We start from the raw sequence: 21,502 nt of genomic DNA, 5'->3' as shown, positions 1-21,502 counted from the left end.
CCACAAAGGAAATGTTTTGTTGTGGGCCCGTTGCGTGGTTACGCCGCCCGTGACCCTGCTGCAGTGCAATCGATAGTCTGTGTAATGTCTTCGAACGTAAGGTTTCTTATTGTGTGCCAATTATTCAGTAAGATAATGATTTTTATTGATTTTATAGTTGAAGTTATTAATAAGCAAGTTGCTCGGTTGAAAGGAAGCGGCTATAGGTAAATAGCAGCAACATTACTTAGAACTTGATAGAGATGAAACAAGGCAATGTAGAGATGTACCAGATAAAGTCTTATCCCATTTACATAGCCTGCAATGACTTTAAAAAGTAAGCACCGCTTGCATACATTGTTTACCAGTTATTTTTTTTATTGCTGTGAATGATGAGACGAGGTTTCCGTTCACCTGATGATAAGCCATACAACCGCCCATAAATAGTAGAAACTCCATCCAACATCTTTAATTACAAAATATTGTTTGGTATTCCACTGCGCTCGCCATCTTGAGACGTGAGATGTTGAGTCTCATTATGTCCAGTAGTTACATTGGCTACAATGTTTTTCAAAACGGAACACAACAATGACTATACACTATTGCTTGGCGGCAGAAATAGACATTGCGGTGGTACCTACCTAGGCGGACTCTCACGTATGAGAGGCCTAAGTTAACAGTAAGACTAAATATTGTAGTAGTTACATACAATGTGTCGCTTACGATAAGTCTAGTACTTTTGTTAAACTGTTCTGACGACTAAAATCTTTATATTGCAATGATTTTATAAGTGGATGCATAAAGTTTCAAGTAATTCTTGTAAATGGCATAAATTCCACAAGAAGAGATAAACGAGCGAAACAGTTGATGGTTATTTTATCCGCAAATATTTGTTTTGTATCTGGATATGCTTTAGAGTTACTGAAATTCATGATCTCTAAACAAGATTTGTATGATAGTGAATATGATTGTTGCTATTACACATATGTGTGGTTTTATCGCAGTTTCGTGTACTATAAACTATTTTCTGGGATAATAAGTCCACACTACTTCGGGATAAAGTGGCTCGCTATTAGGGCACACAATTATACTTGCACAATAGTTCAAGAGATTAGCGCATCTAAACAAACAATATCTTTTGTTTTGTATATTATAGATGATTTATATAAAGAAGAAACATAATATCAGTGCTTGTATTGTAAAAGTTGGCGGTAATCGCACATTGTCTCGCAGTTACAACCAGCTGTCCTGCGATACAATACCCGTAAAATACGGTCAGATGTTTCCTGAGTTTTTCGCTCTGCTGTTACATAAGGCTAACTGCTTGTAGACGATGTTCACAGATAGTCGACATTAAATAGTTGTATTTTTTTCTTTTGCAGGAATGTCTGTATTAAGCCTGATGACAAATAGCGTAGTTCCAATTTAATATTGTTAACATATTTTTTTAAGGTCTCCTCGATGCGGTTAGAATTATTTTGGTTATTATGGGATTCATATTTACTGAATGATCCCGGAACGTGGTCGCAACTCGATAAGCCAAATTGGCAGGTATCTTTCTTCGTTATCTATCTATATGGATTTGTAAAAGGTCATTCGCAAATTACTTTTTTTTAAGCTAGTACTGCAAAGTGATAAATTCACTTCAACTGATGTTACGTGAATTAATGGAAAATGTCGACCAGCAATGGATCAAGGATCTGATCTCCGCATCTGTATGTAATGTTACCTCTTTCCAGGTATATCGACGCTATCAGGTTGCGGTTCGCCGGAGCAGCTGGAGCGGCTGCCGGAGCTGCCGGCGGCAGAGGAGCGGAGCTGCGCCGGGCCGCCCAGGTGCTGCAGCAGCGGCTCGTGCTGCGACAGTGGCTCGCCACGCACCGACTGCAGCACGTTTATACAAAGTATGTAAACACTTACGGGCAATTGAAATGAAATAAGTATATAATTAAAGGAAATAACTCAAAAAATGATAAAAATTACTTTGATTGCATCTATTTCACTCTAGCACTGACTAGGAAAGCAGTCACGAATTTAAAAAACAATTCAGGGTATAGAGTACAGTGCATAATAAAAAAATACAATTATTTTTCCCTTTGTTTAGAGCATTTAATTTATTTATTTGCAAAACCAAAATTTTCTTTATAACTAATAAAATTAAATTAACAACCAATGGAAAACCCGTAAGAGATGCCAGAACATAGAGTCATCATTTTGACAAAAGTAATAGAAATATTAACTGTTTCTGTCTTAACATCTACAAGCAATTAAATATTTCCTCATAAACGACATTTACATGAACTTTTTGTTTAACAAAAAATAAAAAATCTGATAACACACCAACAACTAACATTTTCAAAAGGATACATCGAACGGAATCATCGTATTTAATATTAACGCGAAAAGCACAACCCGGCCCAATATTCTTTAACGGGCCGACACGTTTTGTATACATTGTTCAGTCCCTCCTTCCCCGCTCTCCTCTGCCGCCTCCCGCCCACATTCCGTTTTCATTTCTTATGATATTGAAATTTTCATAGAGTTCACTTAATACCGCTGACTGTAGAAATCCGAGTGTTTTCTTGCAGTGTTATTGGTTTGTTTTCTAACGGTGCGCGAAGAAAATCAGAATTTGAAGTACCCCAAGTCAAATTTGTAAATTGATACATATCTGGCGAAACGAGGGCGGATTGCAGCGCGATCCATCAGAGCTGTCAGATTATTAACATCTCAATTAGACAAGCGCCTGTCGTATGTAAATGATGTCCAATTATACATCAACTAACGTGTTACGAGTAACTAGGGAGGGTAATATACTAGTTGATGTGAATTTTATTTAATAATTTTCGTGAACTATATAAGCAGAATTTATATCGACTTCAACATTTAAGTGTTTATACACTTAAATGTTGAAGTCGATTGATTTTCCGAGCGTTTACAGCGATGAGTTTTGAGTCTTTTACCCTTTCACGTAAAACCTACGCCTACTTATTTCATGCCGAGAAATTAAAATAAAACATTTATTCACTTGTCAATTATCTCCATAGCATGCAGAGTGACACATAGCATATTGATAATTACATAGTTGCATAATTATATTCATGTTTGTTTAGCATCGTAGAGTACTCCAGATATGCCCGGCACAATGTAGAGTCTTTTAGTAATAAATGCTATAGTATATTTGGTGGTTTAATTTAATATAATGAGAGACTTTCTATGAACACCATATAAAAAAATCAGTGAACATAGCATGCAAATAGCTTGCGAAAAGTGTAATGAATAAATGGTTTATTTGAAAAGTTATTCTTTGTTAAAACAAAATCCTACGCTGTTTATGGTACTTGGTAATTAATCAGATTATTGGTCCTTCAAAACAATCCACGTGCATTATTAACAGGTGTGGATTGTGTTGATTGATGGCAGCTCGTCGATACCTATTGTCTACGAGTATATAGGTCAAAAGGCACTCCACAGCTGACCTTTGCACTAACGATGCAAGTGGATTATTTCGGACCTGCTGCAGCTCTTGGTGTTCATAATAGCATCTCTTCAGAAGGCACCTGCGCCCGGAGACCCATTGTTGTAGCTGAAAAGATTCATTCAATTTGATTAATTCCAGCTATTCTTGGAGGTCTGGGCTTGTGTGGACTGGACTAATTTGCTGCGAAGGTTTTGTTAGTTTTGATAATTGAAGCTGGAATAGAAATACTAACTTTTTATTATAATGATGTAATGCTGAATACGAGATTCTTCTAATTGGAGGGGCTAGTTTTCGTCCATAACATTGAGCTACTGCGGGTTGATAGACGTCATATCAGAAATTATTATGAAGGACATTCCGGGTATTCAGATATTCTTTCTCGTTATGTTTTCCTTTATCGTTCAATCAGCAATAATTCAATACACACAATATAATTTCGAAAAGCCAGTGGTGCCGTCCGTTCCGTGCCCCGATAAAAAACTGATTAAGGTAGGTACGTTTAACTTCACGTAGTTTGCAATGTTTTGCGGTTGTGAAACAGAATGGAGTAAGGGTCGAAACTCGAGAGTTTCGTTTCATAATAAGGGTTTAGCAATGCGGTTTGGAGAAAATCTATTTCCAGTAGACTTTGTATGCAAATATTACGCGGGCTACATTTAATTAAAGAGATCTATCTATCTTATGATTGATTGATTTACTCGTATGTTTATGACGACGATTAGGCAACCATAAGGAGAGTAAAGACCCTGTAATGTGGAATTATTTAACAATCAAGAAACTGTTGCTGAAAGGGCTTGTACGGTTGATAACAATAATACTAATGTAACGTAATTTTAAGTTTTGAATCATGCTTGTATTGTTGCTGGTGTAGTCAGGGATGTAACTGATGCACTCACTATTTGCCTAGTTTATTTTCTCTCATATGCAAGGTAGAAAGACAACCTGATAAAGATCGGGAGATCACGCTGGATGCAGGCTGCATTTGACAGGTCTAGAAAACTAGGGGAAATCTATGTTTAGCTGTGGACTTCATCTCGCTGATGTGATGACATGAAAGAGAACAAAGTAATCACAATAATTTTCCGGTGCTATTCATTATTTCTCCAGCAGTACATTTTATAGTACCTACGTCATACAGGTTAAATTTCTACCGTGCCAAACAATGTACAATGTACTACATACAGTAGGAAATAAAACTGAACTGAACTGACCCGATTAACTGTATTCAGAAGTTGTGCCGCTACGTTGGACGCGACCTGCAAACTGTACATGAATGGGGATTGTTATTTACGCTAAAGACCCGACTTGTAATACCTGCGGAAACTCCTAATGGTGCCTTTTTAGACTAAGTGCCACTACTCAGCATAAACGTATTAGTTTATGTAAAAAATATGAATTGAGGGTAGTTGTGTTTTTTATGAAGAGGAGTGCAAGTCATTTGTCTGATGTTTTACGCTACCAAGTACAAATAATAGGAATTGTACCCTCAAATTGAATTACGAGAACTGTCTAACCTTGAAATTTACTCATCGGATGTTGTTGTATCTATACTACGGTGGTCTACGGTGTATGTAATTATACTATATACATAGATGAGAGACATTTGTAGTATAACAAGGGGTGGTAAGTAGGTACTTATACATACCACAATACACATCGATTTTTGTAACGTCTATTGCGTGAATAAATTAGCAGTATTAGATACACTTACACAAGTTATACTTCAAATTCTCATGCCTTTTATCCCCGAGGGTGTAGACAGAGGCGCAGCTGATGCACCTGCTTTCCGCCGTATGTATACTGTTCCAAGATGTGATAGGAGGTGAGAAATTCCGGACTTCGGACTAATATTGGGTAGAAAAAACCAGTATTACGTTGCGCGACCCGGGGATCGAACCCGAGACCTCAGAACTGCTGTCGTACCGTAGTCCAACTACGCCACCGGGGCAGTCTTTCCAAGAATTATGTATAGATTTAACCGTTAGTTTTCATGTGGATTTCTATATATTATTTATTATAATATTCTTTTATAAAATTTATATCTATCTAGAAAAGGACGAAAAATACCTACATTAGATACTTTGTTTACGTTGTCAGCAATTTCCTTTGAATAATAAGTTCATGGCGGGGTAAAAGGCGAAGTTACATTCACCAACTTTATTGTAAAACCGTCAACTGTTTCGGAATTGACGTCAAGAAGCATTTGAATGGGAAATTAAAGAGCAGTCCGAGTTCGGACTGATTATATGATTAAAGCTTTCTACATGCCGAAGAATAACAGTAATTGTGCAAGTTATTGCCTTTTCATATCTTAAATCGACTTTTTTGTTTGAGACGGCCAAGCCTGTTGAATATGTACCTAGAGTGCAGGCTAAATAAAAAAAAAGGAAGACGGTTGAGTCCATTTTCGGTCGCTAGTGTTATGTCGGTCTGTTATTAGGTACACAGGCCGATCATCAAATGGTTTTACTGTGTCCTACTTTACCCCAGACTCCTGAGCCTGGACGTATCTTCGCTGGAAGATGTCTACTGGTTGGAGGACACGACGGCTCGCCATGTCCTGGAGTCAAAGGATTTCGGGGCGTGGTCCGCTGCACGGCAGAGCCTTCCGACCGGCAAGGAAGCGCTGCAGACCTTAAAGGCGGACCTGTGGAGTGCTGTTGTGAAGAACAGCAAGCATCAGGACGCTTGGACATGGGGTTAGCGAATTTCATAACAGTTTAAATATTATGATCGATTGACGAAACGATTAGACATAGTCTACAGCGTGGATTTACAACAGTAAAATTAGATGTACTTAAATTTTTTCGAGCTATTACTTCAGCCAGTACATATTAGTTAAAACTTCAAGCTAAAAGACTCGCGTAATTAGATAGATTCATTATGAGCAGATTTATAATGGAAAATTTGAGTGGTAATGTTGTTTGCAGGTGGTATGTTGGTGGTCTCGGTGTCGGTGTGCGGGCTGGTGACGCTGGCGGCGATGACGCAGCCCTCCCTCGCACCCGAGGCTAAGCACTCGCTGCTGCAGTACGTCACCGGGAAGTACCTGCACCCGCCTAGTTGTAAGGTGGGTTTTGCTTTAACATTTTATGTCTCACTTGAGAAGATTCTTTGTTAGATTATTCTCTTAGACCTCGTTTGGTATCCTTAATAGCATTTCAAGTGGGGTCTGGAAACCAGACGCTAAACTTTGTGTGTAAGAACGTTTGCTAGCTGTTGGTAACGTTAGAATTTTCGACTCTATTTTTGGGACAAAATGTCAGAAAAATCTTATCAGTTATGACTTAACCCAATACAGATATACATTGTTGGGAATTGAAACACGTTTGGGATTAAGCAACGATCACCACCTTCTCTGGGCAGGTGGAGTGGGGTTGGCAGGAGCCGCAGGCCGTCGGCGAGACGATGTGCTTCACGGTGTACTGCTATCAGCGCAACGGGCAGCCGTACCCGATCTGCGACACCGACGAGCTCACCGTCACCATCACCAACGGTACCAGAAAGGTGAGCTCGGACATTAGCCGTTGTTATTTGTTTATTTATGTATGCCGAGACATTTTTTAATATTTAACCTTGTGTGGTACAGATATACAAAAATGTAGGTTATCGAGTAACTTCACAGCTCCTGTTGATCATTACTTAGTTATAATAAATTTGCTAATTTGAGAATTTGAAAGTGTATCTTGAACTGTACTTGTTTTATGCTTATACCTACTACCTGCCCCTTGAAGATAAAGAAAGTAGTGTGTGTGAGTAACACACAGATTTCACTTATCAGGTAACTGCAGTTATAGAGCTGGGCTCTGGAGATCCAGCCCAAGCTCATACTGCGCGGGTTAAATTCACTGTCAGGATGTCGGGAGTGTACCTCATATCCATTTTGATTGGTAAGAAATTTGTATTATTATCATTATTGCTGTTTGCATTGGGACAGATTTTAATTTTTTGTTTAATACAGTCTTATTTTTTGTGTTTATGTGCGATATTTATTTTTCGTTTAATTATTACGTTAGCTGTTAATAGGGGTAGCTATTTGGGGTGGTGACCAATGAGATAGTGTCGTGTAGCGATCTGGACGAGCAGGCGTCATGATTAAGATGTGGTCAGAGGGCGCGGCGGTGGGCGGCAGTCCGTTCCGCAAGTGGTTCGTGGCGGGGCGCGTGGAGGCGCGGCGCTCGCGCGTGGCGCGCGCGCACGCGGCGCTGGTGTGGGCGGCCGGCCACGCGCGCCGCCTGCACGTGCACCCGCGCGACCAGTACGACAACCCCGCGCCGCTGCAGGCGCCGCTGCAGGCGCCGCTGCAGGCGCCGCTGCAGCCCAACGTGAGTGGCTTACAATATCCAGACGATACTACACATGTTATTCCTTTTTAATATATTTCATGCTTTTGTACGCTGTTTACTTCTTGCTGTATATATATTTTCGGTAACTTATATAGGTACTTCTGGCAACTTATATAGGTACTTCTGACGGCTTATATAGGTACTTCTAGCGATTTGTGTATTTTCAGCTACTTATATATTTGATGCCATTTAATACATATTCTGTCTCACGTATTTTCAGAGCCTTATAGTGGCGAAAGGTGAAATATTCCGAAAGGGAACCCGACAAAACGTATATGTACTAATATGCATAAATACGATCTGCAAATCGTTATTATGATAATTGAATTGTACATAAAGCAAATCGGGTTATATGGATCCTTCGCCACTGGCGCCTTTACACCGAAAAAAAAATCCAACTCAATTTTATTGGATGTAATGTGTTACGATAGTTCGTTCAGCACTTTCATTTTCTTTTTGAACCCAGTGTACGTTCACTGTATTCGATATTTTACGCTCTTCCACTCTTTATTTCCATTATTATACAGTAGGCATGATGACCCTTTAATTATATCACACTTTCTACTTGGATGAAAGAGATACCGCCCTAACAAATGTTATCAGTCTGGCGTGCAGGAGTTCTCGATCCGCATCAACCCGGCCGGTGGAGAAGTAGACGAGGAGCTCTCCTCATCAGCTCAGTTCGAGTACGACGCGGTGAACCAGCGGGTCTCCCTCACGCTCTGCTTCCCCAAGCCTGGAATATACCAGGCCGCGGTCTACTACGACGGGGTGTTGTTGCACAATGGACAGTTTGAATGCATAGTGCTTACTGGTATGTCTACTTTATTTGTTTCTTTAATTTAGCTTTTGGTCGCAGGTTTTAAGCGTTTATTTTTTCAGAAAAGTAAATTAAGAAGAATAAAGTAGAATCTATTTTAGAAAACTTTTATCCACTTACAGTAGTCTTCAATAAATGATCCCAATCTCAATCTACAACCCGATTTCAATAATTAAGTAACCAATCAAAATAAGTCATTTGTAAGCTTGTGATTTGTTTTTCTTATTGGTTCATTTTTGCTATAGAACGAAAAAAGTAATTGAGATTGATTCTTGAAAATGGCGATTATACATAGAAACCAGTTGCATTCAGTCCGAGTTCAGGACCTCTTGATTGTGGTCGTGCGTCTACGCGACAAAACTCGGTAGTTAGGTCTTTTTTAAAATTCCATAATTTTATAATATCGTCATCGGAAATTCGATTTGTTGTAAACACACTTGTATGGTCAGGACTTCAGTCCATTATAATGTTGTCAGGCGAGGTAAAATACACACTGCAAACATAAGTCTGAGTATGGTAACTTTGGCGACGTCAGCTTGTTGTTAATGACGACAGCAGTGGATAAATGGTGTAAAGCACCTATTGTCGGCAGCGAGCGACACGGCGACGGTGCAGCGCAACATATCGTCGAAGCAGCATAACATCTGCTACGAGGCGCGGCTACTGTCGCCGGGCAAGCCGCGGCGCGTGCTCTGCTGCATCAGCCCCAAGCAGTTCACCATCAAGGACTACATCCTTAAGTTCATACCTAAGAGGATCACCTCCTTCCGCTTGTGTCCTTCTACTAAGGTAAGGTTTGTTTGTTATACAGATAAAAAGTTGTATTATAACATAAATTGTAATAAACAACTCAATTGAAGTTAGACAAACATTTTCTAGGATTAAAAAAATATTCCATCTTTGTGTAAGAGAGCCGTATACATTATTAAATTAAATATATTCTTAAAGCGTTTAAGAGTTGTATAAATTGTGGTTGTCAGTTAATATTGAAGCCGACGCCGCCGGACTCGGGCCCCGGCGGTGAGTTCTCGCTAGAGGACGGAGTGCAGCCCTCGCTGGAATTAGTGTCAGCTGAGAGGGACCTGATTGCGGCCACGTTCACGCAATTGCTCATCGCCAACTGTGGCGGAGAAGATTCATTCAAGGTTGGTGTGGTTTGCAAAGGAGTTGAGGTGTTGTAGTTAATGTAATGATGGTGTTTAGTGTTGCCCGCGCGCGTGCGTGTCCGCAGAACAAGCAGGAGTTCTTCTACAGCTCGCTGCGCGCGGCGCACGCGCGGGCGCCGCGCGACAAGCTGTGCGTGCGCGTGCGCCGCGACCAGCTCGTGCGCTCGTCGCTGCGCGCCACCAAACACTTCACGCTGGCGCACTGGTGCCGCAACTTCGACGTCTCCTTCCACGGCGAGCAGGGTACGGCTTATGAGAAACCCAACGTTACCTCATCTTATAACTACTCTTCATTAACTCATTTTGGAGCATTCATTAATTGATTGTGTGATATTTTTCCCGATTTATAACATGTGATAAAAAGTTATTTTTGTATTGAAATATGGTCACATTGTCGTTTATTTTTCACATGCTACTAAAGCACTTTAAAATTTTCTCTATTAATTATAACCACACTTGATATTACTTTATTTTTAATTCAATTAATTTTATCCTGAAATTACTCCCTGAATATAACAAAATAATTTGTTTAACTCAAGTTTATTTATAAGTACTTCAAATAGACTGTGTAACGTGCGCATTTGAACCGGGAGTAAGCCCGCGCCGTCCTTGTGCCGCTCTGTTGACCAATCACGTCCCGCGCCGCCGACGCGCTTCGGGCGCTGCTCGCGCCGACGCGGCGGTTGACAACCGCTCGTAATACGACTCGCTACACACTGCAAAGTGCGCGATGCGCGGCCCCGCCGTTTTTATATTGTGTTTGCTATTATCTAAAAACTAAATTAAAATGAAAAACCCAAATATTTCTTTGGAATTCGAATTATACCGAAAGTATAAGCTACAACTGTTAATTTTATTACAGGAGTTGACTGGGGTGGTGTGCGACGTGAGTGGTTTTCTTTGTTGTGCGGACAACTATTTGACGCCAAGTTTGGCTTATTCGTGCCTTTCCACGACTCACCGACGGGACTTGTGCATCCTAACCCAGACCGACCCCCACATCTCAAGGTAATATTTCAATATTATGCAAATTAAATTAAATAATTGTAAAGACATGGTGTGATCTTACGGCCTCTCGCACTTTCAAGAAGAGGACTGCCTTGAAAAATGTTCTCCAACTTGTGTTTACGTTGTGTTTGCAGTTGAAGCACTTCGAGTTGGCGGGTAAGCTGGTGGGCAAGTGTCTGTACGAGAGCGCGCTGGGCGGCCCGCACCGCCAGCTCGTCCGCGCGCGCCTCACGCGCTCCTTCCGCGCCATGATCATAGGCCTGCGCGTGCATTATAAGGTACGCCAATACTCACCGCCACGCCACGCCACGCCCGTACTCACAACAAGTGTCTGTACGAGAGCGCGCTGGGCGGCCCGCACCGCCAGCTCGTCCGCGCGCGCCTCACGCGCTCCTTCCGCGCCATGATCATAGGCCTGCGCGTGCATTATAAGGTACGCCAATACTCACCGCCACGCCACGCCACGCCCGTACTCACAACAAGTGTCTGTACGAGAGCGCGCTGGGCGGCCCGCACCGCCAGCTCGTCCGCGCGCGCCTCACGCGCTCCTTCCGCGCCATGATCATAGGCCTGCGCGTGCATTATAAGGTACGCCAATACTCACCGCCACGCCACGCCACGCCCGTACTCACAACAAGTGTCTGTACGAGAGCGCGCTGGGCGGCCCGCACCGCCAGCTCGTCCGCGCGCGCCTCACGCGCTCCTTCCGCGCCATGATCATAGGCCTGCGCGTGCATTATAAGGTACGCCAATACTCACCGCCACGCCACGCCACGCCCGTACTCACAACAAGTGTCTGTACGAGAGCGCGCTGGGCGGCCCGCACCGCCAGCTCGTCCGCGCGCGCCTCACGCGCTCCTTCCGCGCCATGATCATAGGCCTGCGCGTGCATTATAAGGTACGCCAATACTCACCGCCACGCCACGCCACGCCCGTACTCACAACAAGTGTCTGTACGAGAGCGCGCTGGGCGGCCCGCACCGCCAGCTCGTCCGCGCGCGCCTCACGCGCTCCTTCCGCGCCATGATCATAGGCCTGCGCGTGCATTATAAGGTACGCCAATACTCACCGCCACGCCACGCCACGCCCGTACTCACAACAAGTGTCTGTACGAGAGCGCGCTGGGCGGCCCGCACCGCCAGCTCGTCCGCGCGCGCCTCACGCGCTCCTTCCGCGCCATGATCATAGGCCTGCGCGTGCATTATAAGGTACGCCAATACTCACCGCCACGCCACGCCACGCCACGCCCGTACTCACAACAAGTGTCTGTACGAGAGCGCGCTGGGCGGCCCGCACCGCCAGCTCGTCCGCGCGCGCCTCACGCGCTCCTTCCGCGCCATGATCATAGGCCTGCGCGTGCATTATAAGGTACGCCAATACTCACCGCCACGCCACGCCACGCCCGTACTCACAACAAGTGTCTGTACGAGAGCGCGCTGGGCGGCCCGCACCGCCAGCTCGTCCGCGCGCGCCTCACGCGCTCCTTCCGCGCCATGATCATAGGCCTGCGCGTGCATTATAAGGTACGCCAATACTCACCGCCACGCCACGCCACGCCCGTACTCACAACAAGTGTCTGTACGAGAGCGCGCTGGGCGGCCCGCACCGCCAGCTCGTCCGCGCGCGCCTCACGCGCTCCTTCCGCGCCATGATCATAGGCCTGCGCGTGCATTATAAGGTACGCCAATACTCACCGCCACGCCACGCCACGCCACGCCACGCCACGCCACGCCACGCCACGCCACGCCACGCCACGCCACGCCACGCCACGCCACGCCACGCCACGCCACGCCACGCCACGCCACGCCACGCCACGCCACGCCACGCCACGCCCGTACTCACAACAAGTGTCTGTACGAGAGCGCGCTGGGCGGCCCGCACCGCCAGCTGGTCCGCCGCCCTACTCACAACAAAAGTTTGGCATCAAAGCCTTCGCAATAGAGAATAGAAAGGACGCTTTCAATAATATAGAGACACGACTTTACTTCAATTGGCTGTCAGATGAACCAAGCCAAAGAAAACATTTAAATTGGCGGCCCTATACGTTCGGCCGGTCGGTGAATTTTCATAGATTTAAAACACCCGCGAAATATTTATTCCATAGTACTTCGAGCAAGATGATCCGGAGTTGTACCTGTCCAAGATCAAATACGTTCTGGAGACGGATCTGGACGCGAGCGAGACGGAGCTGGAGTTGTACTTCGCTGAGGACGTGTACGACTCTAATGGGAGGTTGGTGGAGACTCACGATCTGGTGCCCAACGGATCCACCATCAGGGTGAGTGAAAACTAGTTCTGGAATAGTATAGTAATTTCGTTAAACTCGTTATACATTTCTGACCTTTAATATAGTTCCCTCTCCTAATAACGTACTTCCATCACTTTATATACTTCCGTCGTCGTATATACTTCTGTTGTCTTATATACTTTGAGTGCCTTAAATATTTTCGTCTCCCTTATACTCTTCTTTCATCTTATATACTTACTTCCGTGACTTATATACATACTTTCATTGCCTTAAATATTATCGCCTCCTTATGTAATTATATCATCTTATATACTTACTTCCGGGTCTTATATACCTTATATATTTACTTCCGTGTCTTAAATATTTTCATACTTTATTTATTTCCAACGCACATACTTCCTATGTCTCGCTATTTGTATAATATTGGCGCCTTTATATTTATTTTTTACCATAACATACAAGCTCAGATGCGAATTTTATATCGAAGACTGTCTAAATATCGAATTGAAATTTTGTTTTAGGATATCGTGTATCAGTGTTGCCATAGTTTCTCTATAGTAATGGTTGGGTATGTGATAGTGGATGTGCAGCACGTTGCATGTTACGTGTTGCGTGTTGCAGGTGCGCAACAGCACGAAGCTGCAGTACCTGGACGCGCTTGCGCAGTGGCGGCTGGCGGCGCGCTGTCGGCGCGAGACCGACGCCTTCCTGCGCGGACTCACGCTGCTCGTGCCCGACAACCTGCTCGCCATCTTCGACGAGAACGAGCTGGAGGTACGGACAGTACTGACATCCGCAGCCGGGCACAGATATTGTTATACATTAGATCTCTCGATGGTTGTCGGAATCATTCCAACCTGTTACTTAAAAATACTTGTTATTGGTGAGGTCTCAAGACTGTTTGCACGAGTCTATGTTACCGAGAATCGAATTTCTGTGACCGGTTCAAGATCCCGTAATGTAAATGCGAGGTGTGAGTCGGTGTGTGTGGTGCAGCTGCTGGTGTGCGGCAGCGGCGAGGCGCGCGTGTCGGACTGGCGCGCGCACGCGCTGGTGGCGGGCGCGGGGCGCGACTGGGAGCGCGTGACGTCCTGGTTCTGGGCGGCGCTGGCGAGCTTCACCGCCGACGAGCGCGCCCGCCTGCTGCAGTTCACCACCGGCTGCTCACAGCTGCCGCCCGGCGGCTTCCAGGTACCCACACGCGGACTGTTACATCTCACAGGTCTCAGGACGAATGACACAATCTACAAGTCAAAATTCAGATGACAGTCAAAGTCCCAAAAGATAGGTTTAAAATCACACGGCATATAAAACATCTCCCCGTCATCATCATCAACGTCACAACTTTAAAGGATAAAGGCCAGGTTTTAGGTCAAAGGTCATAGGTTAATAGTTACACAACAGGTTATAAATATCACATAAAAAAATGATATGCCATACTTTAAATGCCACAGATCACAAAGGTCAAGGTCATAGGTTAGGGGTCACGTACACAAATTCACAAGGCAAATGAATATGTGATGTATTGTCGTGCGCAGGAGTTGAACCCGCGGTTCCAGATCACGCCGGCGCCGATGTTCGGCGCGCTGCCCACGGCGCACACGTGCTTCAACCAGCTCTGCCTCCCCGACTACGACTCGTACGAGCAGCTCGTGCACGCGCTGCTGTGGGCCATCAACGAGGGCGGCGAGGGCTTCGGCATGATATAACCACCACCACGGAACCACTTGTGCACGAGGCACGAGTCGTGAGCGACGATAGGTCATTTCAACATCCGACGCGACGATCTTTCTCGCGTTTGCTTCCTCAGTCGAAGCTCGTTGTCTATTGACTTATATATGTAGTATACCTTCGTTGAATTTGTTCATACGCGAGCTTCGACTGTTGTCTATGTGCTCATGACTTATGCCGGCTGTTATACGTTAAATATTTTACAAAGTAAATATCCAGTGGTATAGGATTCGGCGTATAACTTGAACGCTGACAAATATTGGTAAAGGTTTCCCAAGGCAAGTTGAATAAAGTACAGATGGTCACAATGATGATCACAATTATTCTAATACTGTATTGGGCACTCTTTTTCCTAGTAAGGTGTATTGATGTCTCGAGCGATCATGTTATATGCTGAAGCTTACCTCAGCATTTGGTTGATACTGTAGTGGCTGCATTTAATAAAATACACAATTGTGGTTGCGGCAAAAGTCGATCAAACAAATAAAAATGCTAAATTCATCGAAATAACACTCAAAATTTAAAATACTTTGCCGTGTGGCCTGCAGGATTGAGTATCAATTAAAGGTACTCTTTAATTTTTGTGTTTACAAATATTTGCGAGTTAAGGCTCGTAAAGTCTAATAGTGACCACAACTAAATGAGTGTCTCCGTGTTCGGTTATTATCAGCAGTAACATACCACTTACTGGACTCCTTATATTGTAACTACTTAATAAATAAATTATACTTTGAATATTAAATAACAAACGGCAAGATATTTGCGGTCCATTACAATTCAATATAAGCTAGTTCACACGTGCTTATATTAAGGAACGTTCCAAATATCCCTATAGATGATGGACACCTTTACTACACAAATAAATTACGGGCGTCAAATGGTGTTTAAATAAATTTTGTGGTCTAAAATGGCCTCGATACAAATCTGGCCAATACTTCGTCCAAAGAATATAATGTGCAATATTAATATTAACTTATTTATTTGTAAATAACCATACCGCGGGTATGATAGTCTATGAAAAGTATCTTTATACTGATCTTCGTAAACGCTCAGCCCCTAAACCCAAAAAGGGTAAGAGGTTGACGGTTAAAGGGGTTGACGTCACATCCCTTGTAAGTAAGGTGTTAGACGTCAAACTAGGTTATGCGAAGTTTGGTCAAAATGATCATTATGCGTGTATTTAAAATTGTGACGAGACTTTAAAATTAAGTCGAATTTTGTGAGGAATCTCGCATGTGGCATAATTGTCATATTTGTTAAAAATGTAATTTAAGTTTAATAAAGTATGAATTCTAATGATATCAAAATGTCTTAGGGCCGATTTTACGTCGCCAATTGTACCTTATTCCAGCCCCATAAGAATGTATACTTTTACAGAAACATTATAACGATTGATAAAAGGCTAATTGACTTCGGCGATATTTTGCGACACTGTGTTATCTTACTTCTTACAAATATTAAAAATGCCAAAGATTGTGAAAATGTTTGTATGTTTGTTAGAAGTAAACGCAGAAACAACTGAACGGTTTAGATGACATTTAGCACACGGGTAGACCATGTTGTAGTTTAATACATAATCTACTTTTTTCAGTAAATTGATCCCATGGAAAATATTGGAATTTTTATTATGATTTTTAACTAGAGGCACTAGCGTCGTTGTGTTTTAGGCAGTTGTGTAACGGGGAAGTATTTACTCGGGCGCAGCCGCGAGCAACACCTAATATATTATGTATTTGGAATTAGAAAAATATACTAATTCCTACTGATTATAATTTAATATCGCAAAAAAGGCGCTTAAGACAATAAGCCTTTACCTGTCGAATTAATTACTTCGTAATTCAGACATATACCCCCTTATTCATAAATGTTATTTATCTAAGGACGGAGCATAGCTGTGATAACAAGTCTGTTTCTCAGTGCTGACGGCATGACAGCCTTCGCAGTGCGTAGACATAGGGTTGCTGTGATTGGCTAATATTGAGATACAACTTGAATCTAATTGGCTGTCAGATAAACAACGTTGAACAAAAAGCAAGCCATCAGATAAACAAAGCTGAGAAACAGACTTGTTATCACAGCAATGCTTCGTCCTTAGATAAATAACGTTTATGAATAAGGGGGTAAGTCTAACCGCATATTTTAAGACATATACATTTATTTGATGCTGACTGTATATATCTCCATACACCGCTCACTTTGAGCAATTATTTATGATTTAAAACAGATATAATGATAATCGGCGATGCGATTTCTGCAATATTGTGGCAAGTATTTGGGCCTTGTGGACATTTAAATATTTCCGCGTATTCGAATGCCGTAGGGTCTTCAGATATAATATTGAATCATTCTGATCGTTTTAGATTCAACTAAGTATATATTAGTTTACATAAAATCTACATAAAAATAATGTAATAGACAGAATTTTAAATTAAATGTATGTATTTCAAGGTTTGACATTTCCTCAATGTATCATACTTAGTCATTGTCAGTCTATATTTTACAAAGTCAGGTGCGCGTTCAGAATTTTAAACGTGAGTCGAGATGCATTTAACATTATTGCTGTGAAACGCATTTAAAAAGTTATACTTAACAATTAAATCTTTTAGTACTTAATGGTAATAGCTCAATATGTAAAATCAATTTTATTAAATTATGCTATTTATTTTGAAAATATTTACTTAATTTTTTTTGTTCATATCTTACTTTATGGACTTATTATTAAGACTGTGCCTTGATCTCATTTACTTTGTTTTCTATAAAATTAGAAATGTTGATTCCTTCTGAATCCGCGCCTGATGTAGTCGTCAAGTGTCAGAAGTGTGTATGAGATGTGGTATCCTGCCAATGTCGTCCAAGGTGTCGGAATTGTATAACGCGTGACAATAAAAACGTTTAAACACTAAACTAAGTGTAACAGGGTCGGGTTTGGGAGTGACGCGACCAAATTAAATTTAAAGAGAAAAGGGCGCTGTAAGTAAATTGTGCAATAAAGTGGGATACGTGAATAAAGAAATTTTGAAAATTTTACTTAAACATCGTGAGTCTCACGCTCGTGTTACGTTTGTTCCAAGCAAAAAAATAGTGCAAAATTGTTAAAAATATATTTGCTATTGATTCGTGTTTACTCATTCATTTTAATTGTGTTTGCACCCACTACCAACTAGAGTTCGTATTCCATAGCATCCAAAACTATTCGCCAACACTCTACCCGACCCTACATTAAGCAGTACTTAACTACGCACGTTGTTACATTGTGTACTTGCGCAATGGATTGTTTTCATCTAAACTTGTTGTAAATTTAGTTCTATTAAGATTTGTAGGTTAAAATGATTAAAAAACTTAAAATTTATAAATTTTCGCACCTCATTACATTTGACGCAAATGTAGAAATAGTTGTTACCACAAATTGCAAGAACCATAAAAGTAAATACTAATACGTTGTTCGTTATTGTCTTTAATACAATTTTATAATAGTTGAATAAGAGTAATTTATGTATATTATGCTTCTTAATGTTTAGATGGACACTGTGATTATGTTTTTGCAAGCACTTGATTTTTTATTGCTGATTTCTGATCATTGTGTCAAAGGTCAGACGCACGCGTAGTGAAAGCATCGGCAGTTGAGTGGATGAATGATTTTTAGTAAAATATTGACGCATTACTGTCGCGTACATCTGAATATTGACACGATGACCGAAAGTCTATTTTATGGTATAAATATACTTGCATTTAGTGACAACTCGGTGGCGTAGTGGATGATCCTCCTCTGCCATGAGAGGTATTTCAATCCACACATACCAAGACAAATTCCTATTAGCCACAAATTCGAGCCTAGGTGCTAGAATCGAATGTCTCTTGTAGTTCATATCCAAAAATGATGTTTATTGTAGGATCAGGGCTTTGTGCATGATTGAGGAATTTTCTGCGTTTTCAAATTTGCTCGCATCTTATTACTAAAACTTAGATTCTCAATTACCAAATATTCGACACTTAATTTTTAGTTTAAAAAACTCTGTCTGGTGTTTGTCATGCAATAATATGAGTTTTATTTACAATATGTATCCTTATGTCTATATTCTACTTATTTATAATCTAGATGGATATAAACACCACAGACCACCAGAGGCTATTTTGACGTAGGTGTCAAAGGCATAGTGTTTTTCTAACTACGCCACTGACGTCACAAAATTATATCGTAAGTAATTTTCCTGTGATCCCGGTTACCATTTGTTATAATTTATAAGTCGTACGATAAGATCGGTTGTTCACATTGCAAATAATGATCGTTTATATTACTGTATACTTTCATAGTTTGAAAGGTATAATCAGTTCAGTAGAATAAAAAATAAATATCACTAAATGGTTCAGTTTATGTGAGATAATAACTTATTGCAATAAACTGACGTTATAAATATAATATAGTTAATAGATAACAGACTAGAAGACATTCGAAACGTTTAAATTAATATTGACAGTAAAAGCAGCGATGACAGGTGCACATAATGTAATGCAATAGAATTGAATTTTGTAATTTTTTCTGTTATGACTTAAGAAACAAATGTCCGCAAACTGAGCAACCGATTATGTCCTCTAGCACTTGATCAATTAGGAGGCTTTTTGAATTTAATTGATATTTTGTTGTAACGTGTAGTCTGAAGATAGTTTAAGAATCTGTAGCAGGCCTACTTAGTCAATACTTAATTTTATTTAATCCTATTTTTAACTGGTGGCCTAACGTGATCTATAATAATACGTCTACTCTCGAATCCAAATACTTTGACATTGATGTATTTACAATATTATATTTTGACCTGTTGAATGTAGTTGTTAGGTTGTAGCTAGAGGTCCAAAGTTAGAAAATATATTGATTGAATTGGTTGTAAAAAATAAATAAAAAGACATATGTACGATTTGCCATGTTTTATTTCCTGTACTTAAGGATGGACGAGTAAGAGGGTCGTCACCTCACACAAATGCCACGATTTAGAAGACGCGAGCGTTCGTCAATGTTTGTGGAATATGTATGCAGTGTGCATTGTTGCGTTCTGGTTTGAGAGATATTGTAGCCGGGTAACTGGCCATTATGAGACTAAAAATCGTATTTCTAAGGATAAGGAGCACAAAGCAAGCCGTGTTCTCAGTAGCGTAGCTTGATATAGAAGGGCCCTTTATCTAAATTTGCTGAGGCGCTTCAGGTCAGTGCGAAATTTTGGGCGCCTGTTTAATTAAATGTAGGTATGGGCCAAGAGGAGCCTCAAGGATCAGGGGCCCCGTATCACTGATACGGCGATATTTACGCCCCTGCGAGTTCCGCAATTCAAGTAAGTCTACCCCCTTAGAATGGTCATAAACTCGACACAAAACTGAGCACAAAAGTCGATGACGTTTAATTTTGATTAGAGACCAATGCATCAGTGTGATTCTCTCAATCTCTCGTTAGAGAGTACTATATTCTTTGCTCTCAATCAATCTGCATTAAACGACACAGAGTCGTGTTGTGTTTGTTTTTTTATATTCTAAGCACAATGGATGGTTTTGATGTTTTTTATGGTGATACCATGCGAGCAGGTGGCTCATCTCGTCATATATAGATTAAAAAATACTAAACCGTGTACGAAACGTTCTTTTACAAATTTTTGTAAATCCAATTCAAATAATGTATAAAGCAAAATCAAATGTTGAAGTGTTTGTTAATATAACATTATCAGACTTACTTATAAAAAAAATCACAAAGCTATTCTTAGTTAAAACACAAATTTACTCGATCAGCTGAAGTCAAAACCCGCCATTTTGCCTCTTAACAAGGTTTAAACTAGGAAACCTGTGATGTTTTTGACAGCTATCCTAACCACCTCTTAACGCTATAACAAGTTTATTATTAAGACTGTATAGTAATATCAGCCCTGTATTATTTTATACTGTCCCACTGTTGGGCGCGGGCCTCCTCTACTATTGAGAGGGATTAGGCCTAAGTCCACCACGTTGGCCTAGTGCGGATTGGTAGACTTCACACACCCTCAAAATTCCTATAGAGAACTTCTCAGGTGTGCAGGTTTCCTCACGATGTTTTCCTTTACTGTAAAAGCAAGCGATAATTCACAAAGAATATACACATCATTTTAGAAAAGTCAGAGGTGTGTACTCTTGGGATTTGAACCTGCGGACATTCGTCTCGGCAGTCCGTCCCACAACCTACTAGGCTGTCGCCGCTATACTAGGCCTGTATATCAGTAAATATTCATTTCACAATTCCGTCGAAACTGATGGTTGGTATTAATGCTGGCAAAAGACTTAATTATTAGATTAGCAGTGGTGATCGGTGACCGATAACCTACGACCTCAGCTCGCCGGCCGAATAAGTTATGTTTCGGCGATAACAATTTTCCCAATTACCAGATAATTGAATTATTATTATTTGTTTTGGTTCCAATTAATTAATTTGCGACAGCTTGACAAATATTTTGTAAACAATTATCTAACAATGTCGTATAGAGATAATGTTATTATTTTTATTTATCTGCCTTTTTCGGTTATTGGGGTTTGTGTAGCTGGTAGTTTGTGTACCGCTTTAATTTCCTCCAAGCAGCTGTATATTGAAATCAGTGTACGAATACCACTGGACAAAGTCATAAGATAAGATGATCACTGTACCTTGTACCTTACTGCTCAAAGACAGATGCAACACTATTTGTTATTTTAATTATGAAGCAATGTTTTTATTAC

The 21,502-nt window shown here is 41.4% G+C and overlaps 1 protein-coding gene across 1 annotated transcript; it reads left to right on the top strand.

Moving 5' to 3' along the window:
• Positions 1–1,720: 1,720 nt before the first annotated feature.
• LOC115450824 (apoptosis-resistant E3 ubiquitin protein ligase 1) lies at positions 1,721–19,689 on the top strand (the record flags this gene model as incomplete). The annotated part of the gene is given in 16 exon segments (XM_037442485.1): positions 1,721–1,883; positions 5,951–6,159; positions 6,391–6,530; positions 6,827–6,967; positions 7,242–7,350; positions 7,571–7,785; positions 8,410–8,620; positions 9,219–9,415; positions 9,607–9,771; positions 9,858–10,035; positions 10,655–10,800; positions 10,935–11,078; positions 12,905–13,078; positions 13,670–13,822; positions 14,045–14,239; positions 14,587–19,689. Coding segments are annotated over 14 exon segments (2,334 nt in total). The 3' UTR covers positions 14,758–19,689.
• Positions 19,690–21,502: the final 1,813 nt, after the last annotated feature.

Source organism: Manduca sexta, chromosome 24 (genome assembly GCF_014839805.1).
Source record: "Manduca sexta isolate Smith_Timp_Sample1 chromosome 24, JHU_Msex_v1.0, whole genome shotgun sequence".
NCBI lineage: Eukaryota > Metazoa > Arthropoda > Insecta > Lepidoptera > Sphingidae > Manduca > Manduca sexta.
Note: the sequence above shows the minus strand (reverse complement) of the source record. Positions and strands in the feature narration are given on the sequence as shown.